At 43.8% G+C, this 12,182-nt stretch overlaps 1 protein-coding gene across 1 annotated transcript in view; it reads right to left on the minus strand.

Annotated features, from left to right (window-relative positions):
* GTF3C5 (general transcription factor IIIC subunit 5) overlaps positions 1-12,182 on the minus strand; it is a 98,426-nt gene that overhangs the window by 9,333 nt on the left and 76,911 nt on the right. Inside the window, exon 7 of the mRNA XM_078646161.1 lies at positions 7,348-7,434. Coding sequence (XP_078502287.1) covers positions 7,348-7,434 — 87 coding nt within the window. The remainder of the gene's footprint in view (positions 1-7,347; positions 7,435-12,182) is intronic.

Consider the following 12,182-nt stretch of genomic DNA (forward strand, 5'->3'; position numbering starts at 1 on the left):
TCTACATTCGTCATCATTGCAATGACATCGGAAAAACAGCGTGCTGATTGGAGCAGCCCGTCGATAGACAGCCAATGAGAACTTGTTTTGATATCGTCTAAATACGCACACTATGGTGGATAATTCCACCGGAAGATACCATGAGTGTTTCCTTGCCGCATCATCAGTAGACAGCGGACCAGCGCGAAAACATGGAGGTGTGTCCGAGAAAGGAATGCCCATTGGATAAGCTATGTACCGGAAGAGCGCAAACACTCAGCCTATAGCAGGTGTTTCCTGAGTTGTAAACGCGGAAGGGAGACAGAGTTGATGTTGTGTCTTCTTTTATGTGTGCGAACCCTTCACTGATTATAACATTCCTAACCGCAACATCGAGAAATACAAATGCGGACTGTATATTTAAAGACCACTTCACCTGTATCAAGTAGTTGATAGGGAAAAAGGACTGTTTTCTTTGTCTAACGCTATAGGGAGGTGCATGCTGTAAAAATCAAGGGCTCTTAAAGTGTACACCTCAAACATTATAACATCTAATTTGAAGTTCAGAGTCTCAGCAAGACACACAGAAGCGTGTGTAGTTTGCTCAGACAAATGAGCCAGATGACGCTACAGCTGAAGTAATGTTGAAAGCTCATATGAATGTGTGGCGGATTTAGCCAATGGTCTTGCAGTGCACAGCCCACTGCCTCTGGTCTGGCACAAAAATACTCAGATGGATCGTGATGTTTATAGGCTGATTGTCTAGGTCAGATGCAAATCGCACCTTCTGGTGTACGAGAAAGGAGGGGTGGAAAGGGACCACCTAAGACGAAGTCTAATTAAAGTGGTGATGTGATTGATGTTGAGCACATATATACCCACAGCTCGATATGTGTAAATTGAGACTGTAGGGAAGTGTTTTCCAAAAGTTGTATATATGTACATATTTACGATGGTGCCTCATATCTGCAGCCACGGTATGTCGTCGTTCAATCCCTCACTGTCGCATTTAAGTTTGAAAATCCATTTTTGTTCTTTTTTGAACAAAAATTGGGTGATGTTGCTCACATGTGGTGGTATAAAGGGCTGCTCTAAGACTAGCCATTCCAAATCATCCACAGAGTGTTTTTTGTCGATGAAGTGAGGCGTTAGGCGAGTCGCTTGTTTATTGCGCCTGATGGTACTTTTGTGCTCCTGTATTCTCAACTTGATCTTCCTCGTTGTCATACCTATGTAGCGAAGAGCACATGGGCAAGTGATCTGATAAATTACTTTTTCGCTATTACAATTAGTATGTCTTTTTAGTAGCCAGGGGCGTGTCGTGCCTATGTCCACTGATAGTGTTTTCTTGGTCTGTGGACACACTGAGCAGTTGCCACATGGGTGATGTCCTTGGACCGGAGGCAAATGCCACAATGTGGCTGGGGTCTCTTCAATGGTGTGTCTTGGTCTTGTGTGTACCAATTCGTCTCTCAAGTTGGTACTTCTTTTAAATGAAAAAAGTGGCAACGGAATGTTGTCACCTGAACTGTTCAGGATGCGCCAGTTTTGTCTAATGATTTTTTGAATACTTGATGATGCTGTGCTGAAGGTGGTCACACACGCTAGTTTGTTGAGAGAGGGTTTTGCCACGGGTGGAGCCAGGAGTGCCTCTCGGTTATTGTTTGAAGCCCTTTTGCATGATTTTTTGATCAGTGAGCTTGGATAGAGGCGTTGTTTTAGTTTGCTTGAGAGGTCTATGGCTTGAGAATGGAAATCAGGTTTCTCTGAGCAATTTCTCCGAACTCTGAGAAACTGCCCAAAGGGTAAGTTTTCTCTCCGGGAACGGGGTGATACATCTCAGTGGAGAGGAAAAGGTCGCAATAATCGTGCAAACCGCAGACGGAGTGGAAGAGGCAATTTGTACCAACAAGGACCATGGTGGCCTCCTGCTCCATGGGGATATCCACAGTTTCCACCTCCCATGCCCCATTACCCAATGCAACCTCAATACTATGACAACCAGGCTTTTTTAGGACAGGGCCGTGGCTGGAACCGAGGGAGACGGAGAGGTCAGAATCAAGTGCAGTGGGCAGACGAACAAGAACCACCGATCACCCGCAGCAAGCGAGGGCAGTAGATAGTACATCCAAACACAACGAAGATCTAGTGGTCAATCTCAGCACTCGAAATCTGTCTCAAGTATTAAAAAAATCATTAGACAAAACTGGCGCATCCTGAACAGTTCAGGTGACAACATTCCGTTGCCACTTTTTTCATTTAAAAGAAGTACCAACTTGCGAGACGAATTGGTACACACAAGACCAAGACACACCATTGAAGAGACCCCAGCCACATTGTGGCATTTGCCTCCGGTCCAAGGACATCACCCATGTGGCAACTGCTCAGTGTGTCCACAGACCAAGAAAACACTATCAGTGGACATAGGCACGACACGCCCCTGGCTACTAAAAAGACATACTAATTGTAATAGCGAAAAAGTAATTTATCAGGTCACTTGCCCATGTGCTCTTCGCTACATAGGTATGACAACGAGGAAGATCAAGTTGAGAATACAGGAGCACAAAAGTACCATCAGGTGCAATAAACAAGCGACTCGCCTAACGCCTCACTTCATCGACAAAAAATACTCTGTGGATGATTTGGAATGGCTAGTCTTAGAGCAGCCCTTTATTCCACCACATGTGAGCAACATCACCCAATTTTTGTTCAAAAAAGAACAAAAATGGATTTTCAAACTTAAATGCGACAGTGAGGGATTGAACGACGACATACCGTGGCTGCAGATATGAGGCACCATCGTAAATATGTACATATATACAACTTTTGGAAAACACTTCCCTACAGTCTCAATTTACACATATCGAGCTGTGGGTATATATGTGCTCAACATCAATCACATCACCACTTTAATTAGACTTCGTCTTAGGTGGTCCCTTTCCACCCCTCCTTTCTCGTACACCAGAAGGTGCGATTTGCATCTGACCTAGACAATCAGCCTATAAACATCACGATCCATCTGAGTATTTTTGTGCCAGACCAGAGGCAGTGGGCTGTGCACTGCAAGACCATTGGCTAAATCCGCCACACATTCATATGAGCTTTCAACATTACTTCAGCTGTAGCGTCATCTGGCTCATTTGTCTGAGCAAACTACACACGCTTCTGTGTGTCTTGCTGAGACTCTGAACTTCAAATTAGATGTTATAATGTTTGAGGTGTACACTTTAAGAGCCCTTGATTTTTACAGCATGCACCTCCCTATAGCGTTAGACAAAGAAAACAGTCCTTTTTCCCTATCAACTACTTGATACAGGTGAAGTGGTCTTTAAATATACAGTCCGCATTTGTATTTCTCGATGTTGCGGTTAGGAATGTTATAATCAGTGAAGGGTTCGCACACATAAAAGAAGACACAACATCAACTCTGTCTCCCTTCCGCGTTTACAACTCAGGAAACACCTGCTATAGGCTGAGTGTTTGCGCTCTTCCGGTACATAGCTTATCCAATGGGCATTCCTTTCTCGGACACACCTCCATGTTTTCGCGCTGGTCCGCTGTCTACTGACGATGCGGCAAGGAAACACTATCTTCCGGTGGAATTATCTACCAATAGTGTGCGTATTTAGACGATATCAAAACAAGTTCTCATTGGCTGTCTATCGACGGGCTGCTCCAATCAGCACGCTGTTTTTCCGATGTCATTGCAATGATGACGAATGTAGACGCTCAACCAATCAGCAGTCTTTCCATCACGAAGGAACAGCTTCCACCCTGGTCCGCTCTGCTTCTTTTTCTTTCTCAGCGCGGAACAGCCTCGCTACCTCCCCCTCGGCTCAGACGCCAGACCGAGGTAACGACGGAGAGGTAAGCGGGTGTTGTGTCCGGCTGTGTTTTATTTAGTTTAAGCAGTCCTGTCTCATCTTTATTCTTGAGACAAGCCAGGATGTTGGTTTGCTTCTTTTTCTCTCTCTGGCTTTACCATGGGGAAACTTTGTACTAGTTGAAACTTTGTACTAGTTGGCCCGCTATTACAACTACATGTATGGAGAAGCCAGTATATGCCATTACACCTGATGAAGGTTAATCTAGTAAGGAGATGTAACATATGCATGTACTACTAGTCACCATCATTTGTTCCAATGTTTGGACTTACATCTGATTGCACTCAAAATATAGGGCGAGCAGTCAGTAGAAATTGAGTCTGCGAAATGTGAGTCTTCCAGTCATCGAGTGAGAACCCTTGCTTACCTGCCTAAGTCTCTATCTTTCCAAATGTCGAAGAGTGTGATGTCATCCAAACTACTACCAAACAATGACATCACCATAATTAAAGTCACATAGACTGTCCTATGTTTCTATCATTTCAGTGCGTGGCCTCTGTTGTCCTGAGCGAGTGCCAGGCGAGGTGAGGCTGTTCCTCCCTACATTGTTGGGTGAGTTGAAAATAACATAAAAAACATAAAATAATTGAGACAACTGTTCATAAAACACTGTAGATATGCTGTCCCTATGACATCTGTTTTGCTGTGTGGATGTTCGAAGCTCTATTTTTCTTGTCTTGCAGGAGAAGTTTGGTAACCAAGATATACGACTACTTCACAATTGGTAGGTCTTTATAATCTTCACTGTTTATCACGATAATGTGGTAAGTGTTGCAGTAGTGGATGCCATAGGTCCTGATGAAAGCCCGTTTGGGCTGAAACATGTTGACCAACTGATATCTATGGTGAATAGTATATTTGTTAAACACTTTTCTCGCTCTGTTTTTAATATGCCGTCTTGATGGTCACATCTAATAAAGGTTTCTTAGACATCAACACAGGCATTTTTAAATCACTACTTTATACATTTGTGTTTACACTATTTTTTCACAATCTTCTTTACACTGCAACCTGTCCCCTCAGCCTCATAATACTCTTCATCTTATGGTTGATGGTTCGATCATTCGATCTGATACTAGCTATCCCCAAGGAATTTTCCTGAGGAAGTGTCTAGTTATCTCTTTCTCAAACCCAGATGATGAAGTACCGCCAATGTGTGGGCTGATGGGTATTCTGATTTTTCTTTTACTCTCTTTTGTTGAATTCTTATCTTTCTCCTAAGACAAGTTTTTCTATAACCACTTGGTATAAATATTTAAGGATACCTAACGACAGGCACTTTTGATATTGCTATCCACAATAGACCCTTGATATCTTTCGTGTGTTAAAGATTGTTCAGTTGGGGGACAAGATATTAGAAGGTCTATACAGATTCCCCTTGGACCCTAAATTAGAGTTTGTTGTTTGATATGTGATATAGCATAGCACAAATGATCAAATATAATGTAAGGACACAAGCAAAATAAAAACATCCAAAAAAGGTTCCACAAACTCTGCAATGTAAGATGTTTAAATACAAAAACAGGAGTTTTGAAGCACACAAAGCTATTGGTCAAGTAGGCAAATTTCCCATTGGAAAGTATCCAGCAACAGGGATTGGCAGGAACTCAGTGGCTCAGCAGACAAAGGGCACAGATCAACAGAATGTCTCAAAGTGAGTGTCCTAAGAAATCCTTCAATGTGGTATTTCCCTAGCAGACGGCTGCCACCAGCATAGGCTTGCACAGTGGTGGGTTGTCAGGGGTGTATGTTCCACAAACACACAACTGTGAGTTGCTGCATGAAGAGGTTCTTCAGGTTTTGAGCTCTGGTCCATCACTAGCTTCTGTCTATTGTACACAGCGACAGAGGAGGCGCAGATTCATTTGCGGGACGACCATGAATGGTAATGTTAGGTTTTTGGGTGGAAGAGACATATTCATAAATAAGACAGTTTTAAGAGGTAACCAAGGCAAAAAAAAAAACCAAAAAAAACAAGGGTGCCGGAGGATCTGGTCTAAAGAAATAGTAGGTATATGGACAGCAGCACGGTTTGTCAGGACCCAGGCCCAGCTCTCCTGTCTTCTGTGCGCTTTCTCCTGCTTGTATCTAGTTTTTTTTACTGCTTTCATCCTTCCTTCCTTCCGTTTTTCTGAGTACTTTCTCCTGCTTCTGCCTCATTTTTTACTGCTTTCTCCTTCCTTCCCCTCGTTTTCCGAGTACTTTCGCCTGCTTCTGCCTCATATTTTTTTACTGCTTTCTCCTTCCTTCCCCCCGTTTTTCTGAGTACTTTCTCCTGCTTCTGCCTCGTTTTTTACTGCTTTCTCCTTCCTTCCCCCCGTTTTTCCGAGTACTTTCTCCGGCTTTTGCCTTGTTTTTAACTGCTTTCTTCTGCCTTTCCCCCTGTTTTTCTGAGTACTTTCTACTGCTTTTGCCTAGTTTTTTACTGCTTTCTTCTGCTAGTCTCCCCGTTTATCTGAGTGCCCTCTCCTTTCTCACCGCGAAGCAGATATTAACTCCAGCGTCTTGAGGCCCTCACGGGTGATTTGTTATGCATTATACAACCTGATTGATTGTCTGGAGTAGGTCAGCTTAATGGAAGGCCCTTTGATACGGCATTTCCACAGTCCAGCCTGTACGGACCTAGGAGCTTCGATGGTGGCTGCAAATAAGAGGGCGGGTCTGTTCTCATCAGGAAAGACAACTGGTTGAAACTGATTATAGTTCATTTAGTCACAAGGATTCAAGTGTAAATCATACTGTTTAGTTTGCAAAAAGCCTTAACTAATGGTGATGCATACTTTATTGTTTGATAACTAAGAAAACAAGTTACTTACCTGTAACTTTGGTTCTCCAATATTGGAAACTTTCATAGATTCCCATGCGACCCACCCGCCTCCCCAGGGAAAGCTCAGCCTCGTCCATCTTCAGTGGTTTGGTTACACAACGGCTACGAAAATCTGAGGTTCTGAGCTTCTCTTGGGAGGGTTCTAAGCGGAGGCTAATCTGATTGGTTGTTCATTTTTTTTGGTCTCTTTTACAAAAAGAGGTGGATAGGTTGCAAAACAAGAATGGGCCTAGGCCTAGGTTCTGTTTTAGTGATGGTTTCTTTTGCTATTTTATGTATACCGGGGACTCCCATTCCAACGACGGGGAATGATACAAGCATGGGAATCTATGAAAGTTCCAATACTGGAGTAAAAATCATTACAATTATGGGTGTGCAACAATAAAAAAAAGTATATCGAACAATTGCTAAAATATTTACACATAGTGTAGTAAACAAGCGTTAACTAAACTCCTGTGTCATTGCTTACATTATTTCAACATGCTTTTTTAAAATCCACCTTAATGCGGCCATTTAATACATTGATACCGTCGCAAGCAAATGGTAAGTAATAGAAGGATATGAAGTTCAACAATTACTAAAACAAAACAAGCATTTACTGAGGGGCTTTGCCCGCAAAGGGCAATCCCCCATCTCATCACAATACACATTAATTACCTTGCTTTTTGGCACTTAAAGTGACCGGGAAGCTGTAGTTGTAAGTGCTTCGCTTGGCTTTTACTGGCATTTCGTTTGGTGCGTACCCTGGAAAGCAGAAAACAAAATGCTTCACTAACTGGAGAAGAAATGTGGGAAAGTCAAATTTTTAAAAAATGAAACCACTGGCATTTTGCGAATAACAAGTAGCACAACTGGAGAAAAATTTCACTGCATACCGCATCTGCTGACCATGGGATCGCTGCGCTGGCTCAAGTCTTCCAATGGAGAGCATGGGAGAAAAAAGTCTCAAACGGTGTACTGCTAAAGTATGTCTCTACAAAAAGTATTAACCCCATCACAGCTGGGAAAATTCCCCGGCTGTGCTGGGGGGCGCGCACAGTGCCCCCGTGCTCATGACGAGGTCAGCTCGTCATGAGCCACGGTGGTCGTGTGCTCATGACGAGCTGAGCTTGTCATGACCACACCCGTTTCTTTAGAACGCTCGCACAGCAGGGGAATTTGCCCAGCGTGCGAGCGTTCTAACGGTCATGACGAGCTGAGCTCATCATGCGCACACAAGCACCGTGGCTCATGACGAGCTGAGCTCGTCATGAAACTCGAAGGTGTTAACAAGCAGCTCAATCCACTATCAAACAATTACCCGCAAATAAGGCGAAGCATGGAGCAGATAACCAAATAAACTCAGTCTTTCAACCGGAGGGAACCACATTTGCTGCAATTTGCAATTTACACCAATTTCAATTTTTATACCGAGATAGTTGATCATGCTTGGTTTGGAATGGGTGCTTTCATTGAGCTGTAACTCGGCAAGTTAATGTCACCCACTTAATTTAAAATGAGAATTTGTGAAAGTCACACCGAATAGGCCCATTTTATTACTGAAGATTAAACCAATAATGACTTGGAACTCAATTTTGTATGTTATGGTTTACTCGTTTAAGAATTATTATTGTGATCTCGTTTTACCTTTTTTTAAAAATGTTGTTTATTTATATTCTATTCAACCAACTCGCCATGTTGTTCAATCACGGCCATTTTGTATACTTTAATATTCTTGCACTGTACTCTCATGTCTCTGACTTACACTGTACTCGCCGTCAGACGTACACTGTACTCGCCGTCTGACGTACACTGTACTTGCACGTCTGATGTATACTGCTGCTCCTTTGTATTGGCACGCGTGAGGTGCATTCACAAATAACCAGCAGTTCAATGTCTGAAAAGTGTATATATATTATCAGTCAAATTTCTCTCAATCCTTCTCACGAGAAGGCCCTGCATCTCCGGAGTCTCCTACTGAGCTCCGTTTTTTGGTTGTGAGTATCTCTGGTTGCTGTCTTCCCGCCAGAATGCGTAAGAAGTGTTGCATTGTGGGAGGGTTCCGAATTCTGTGCTCATGTACTCACAGGAGGCGAGGTTCGGCCACACTGAATGCTTATTTCTGAGATTTTTGCCTTAATATGTTTTAGACTTCAAGGAGGCCTGAGGGCATTGCCTTGCGTTCACTGCAATAGGATTGAACACCCTCAGTATAGCATGAAAGATTTAACAAATAACGCTTAAGTGCTCAATCAATTTCATTTTACAAAGTAAAATGACAAACAAAACGTTTTAAGGGCATCATTACTCCATCCTTGCACTGAAAACTGCCTAAATGTTTTTTTAATGCTGAAATACAGTTAAAATCTATTTACTGTAGCACTGATAAATATATAAATTGTGTGTGTGTTTTTTTTTTTTTAACTAGCATGTTTTATAAAATTCAGAAAGCTACCTAAGATTACCTGCACATGTCATGGTAGTAATAATGAGGGTGACTTGTTTTTAAATGTAGTGTTTCATACAACAGATTATACCATTTCTGTCTACCCTTGTGGACTATCTATCAGGTCGGACAGGAAATGTAAAGCTATTTATTTATTTTAATTGGGAGACCATGGCCTATTTCACTGCTGAAACTTCCTGTGTCACAGGTTAGACTGTTCTCCTTTATACATTTAGAAACCTTTATATACTAAACTTTAAAAACGAATATACATTCCTGGTCGGAAAGGTTCATATCAGGAAATTAGCTTTTAAAGCCAACTTCACCTGAAATATTCCAGAGCTTGTTTTATAATTGAGGTTATTATATAATTTATAGTTTGGAACGAGTGCTTTGTACTAGTGTTAGGTTTAATATTCTGGGATCGTGAAGGGCATTATAAAGCTTCTCTGCTTGGCACAACGCTTTCGGATGTGATCTCAGCAGAGCGCCCAGGCGTGGGTCTTACAGCTTTTCCATACATACATAGCCTCTGGAACTATATTTCTTACAGCTTTCCAAAAAACAGAGATCCAAGACTTTCTCCTAAGGTTTCAGGGGCTGTTCTAGTCCTGTTGAACAAGTTACTAACCTTTGGTAATGCTTTATCTGGTAGACACTATCTAGCTGCAGATTCCTTGCCTTAGAATTATCCCCAGGTCTCAGACTGGATCCGGAAATATTTCGTGAGCAGTACCCCTGTGCGTTGGGTAGGTTGTGTCATTCAGCTCTGCGTGGTATTGACTGCGCCTGAAGAAATGTGCCTGGTGTCTTTATAGGTGCCACCCCATCACCCTGATGTCAGTTTCTTTTTGCGACTTTCGAATGCCAGGAGCGCAAAGCCACAAAGAACACTGACCATTGTTGTGGAAAACTAGGGCCCTAAAAGAGGAAAGCCATGTCCCTAGAAATCCATTTGCAGAGCTGGGAGGATGGATTGGTCGGGAAAGAATCTGTGGCTAGTTAGAGTCTCGAACAGGTAAAGCATTACCAAAGGTAAGTCACTTGTTCATCTGAGAAAGACTTCTAGCCACAGATTTCTTAAATTAGAATGGATACCCAAACAATACCTTCGTGGAGGCGGGTTTGTGAACATGATTTAAACCAGAAAGTCCTGCAGGAAAGAACGGGCAAAGTACCCATTCCAACGGACATGACTGGTCCAAGCAACAGTGTTTGGTGAATGTGTACAGCTAGGCCCATGCTGCTGCCTGGTAGGTGTCAAAAATCGGAACTCAGCATGCTAATGCATGGGTCGCAGCCTTTGCTCTGGTGGAACGAGCACCCAAACTCTTTAGGGGTTGCTTCTTGGCCAATGTGTAGCAGAATTTAATGCAGACCACGATTCATCAGGTGAGTGGTCTGTTTCTGCATGGCCTTCCCTTTCTTGGCCTGACATACCCCACCAAGAGTTGATAGTCCAACCAGAACGAATTTGTGTGGTCAAGGTAGAATGACTGGCTGATGAGGATTATGAATCCGAAACCGGTCCCAGGATGCTTGTTTCCGGTCCAGGGAAGGCATGGCTTGGCAGTTCGGGCTGGACTGTTCCCATGAGGCACAGGGTCAGACTGATTTGCATAATGGCCATGTCTGAACTGGGGTGGCTGAGTGAGCTGAAGAATGGTGATGGATTAAACCCAGATCAGTTGACTGGGGGTGAGTGTTTGATTTGCTCAAACGCTCCGTCCATCATCCCCTTTTGTATCGCAAGGTAGAATGACCAGACTCTTTTCGGGTCCAGCCAATGGAGTATCCCCTCTTTCTTAGAGGGATGAGGCGGAGCGTAAAAGGTAGGCAAAGTGATGGACTAGCCGGCATGGAAGGGGGTGACTACCTTCAGCAAGAAGGATGATGAAGTCTGAAAGGCCAGTTTGTGCGGGGGAATAAGGAGATGTAGAGAGGTTGAGAGGACAGTGCCTGTAGCTCACTAACCCTCAATGTAAATGGAATTGCCACCAGAAAGACAGTCTTGATGGAGAGAAGCCAAAGAGGACAAGAATGAAGTGGTTCAAAGAGAGTGCACATTAACCGCTACCGCGTTTTCCCGCTGTGCGCTGATTTTTCAAAATCGCACTGTTTATGACAAAGCCAGCTCGTCATCCGCGTAGCGCAGGTAACGCCCATGACGAGCTGGCTTTGTCATCAGCGCGGAAGGGGTTAAGAAGGTAAGAACCAAATTAAGGTCCAATTGAGGCATAAGAAAGGGAGCTCAGAGAAACGTGTTGTTGACCTTTAAGGAACCTATTTGCAATAGGGGACTTGAAAGAAGGCTGATCTAGCAGCTGCAGAAAAGTGGAGATGGCAGATAAAAAGCCCTTCAAGGTCCCTAATGCAGAGCCCTGCTGGGCCAGGGACTCCGGGCTACCAAGATAGCATTGCAGATTTCAGACAGAAGGTCAAAAGCTGTCAACTGTCGCCGCTCAATCTCAACGCATGAAGGCAGAGCATTGACTGGTTAAGGTGGAGACCCCTCCCCTGCTGCTGCGACAGAAGATACTCCCGAAGAGGCAGCCTGATCGGAGGACCAATGGCCAAGCTCCACAGCACAGGATACCATTCTCTCCAAGTCCAGTCTAGAGCCACAAGGATGACTTGAGCCCGGTCGTTCCTGATCTTCTTGAGAGCTCTGTGCAGGAATGGTATGGGCAGAAAGGCTAACAGGAGGCCTGAGCTCCACTTAAGACAAAAGCAACTCTGAGCGAGAGCCGCATTAGAAACTCCAGCACGCATAACTGTTGACATTGTGAGTTTTCGATGGCGAACAGATCTAACCAAGATTCTCCCCACTGCTGAAAGAGACCTTGCACCACCTCTGGATGGAGAAACCATTCATAATCCGCTAGGCATCTTCGGTTGACTTGGTGCGCACTTGTGTTTGAGAGCCCGCCAGGTGTTGAACCACCAGGGAAATTCCCTGATGTTCCAGCCAGGTCCAGAGGCGTAGGGCTTCTTGACAAAGACTCACCGACTCCACTGTGTCCTGTTTCTGCAGTACCACATGGTGGTGTCTAAGAACACCTGCACT

Source organism: Lissotriton helveticus, chromosome 5_1, assembly GCF_964261635.1.
Source record: "Lissotriton helveticus chromosome 5_1, aLisHel1.1, whole genome shotgun sequence".
In the NCBI taxonomy this organism is placed as follows: Eukaryota; Metazoa; Chordata; class Amphibia; order Caudata; family Salamandridae; genus Lissotriton; species Lissotriton helveticus.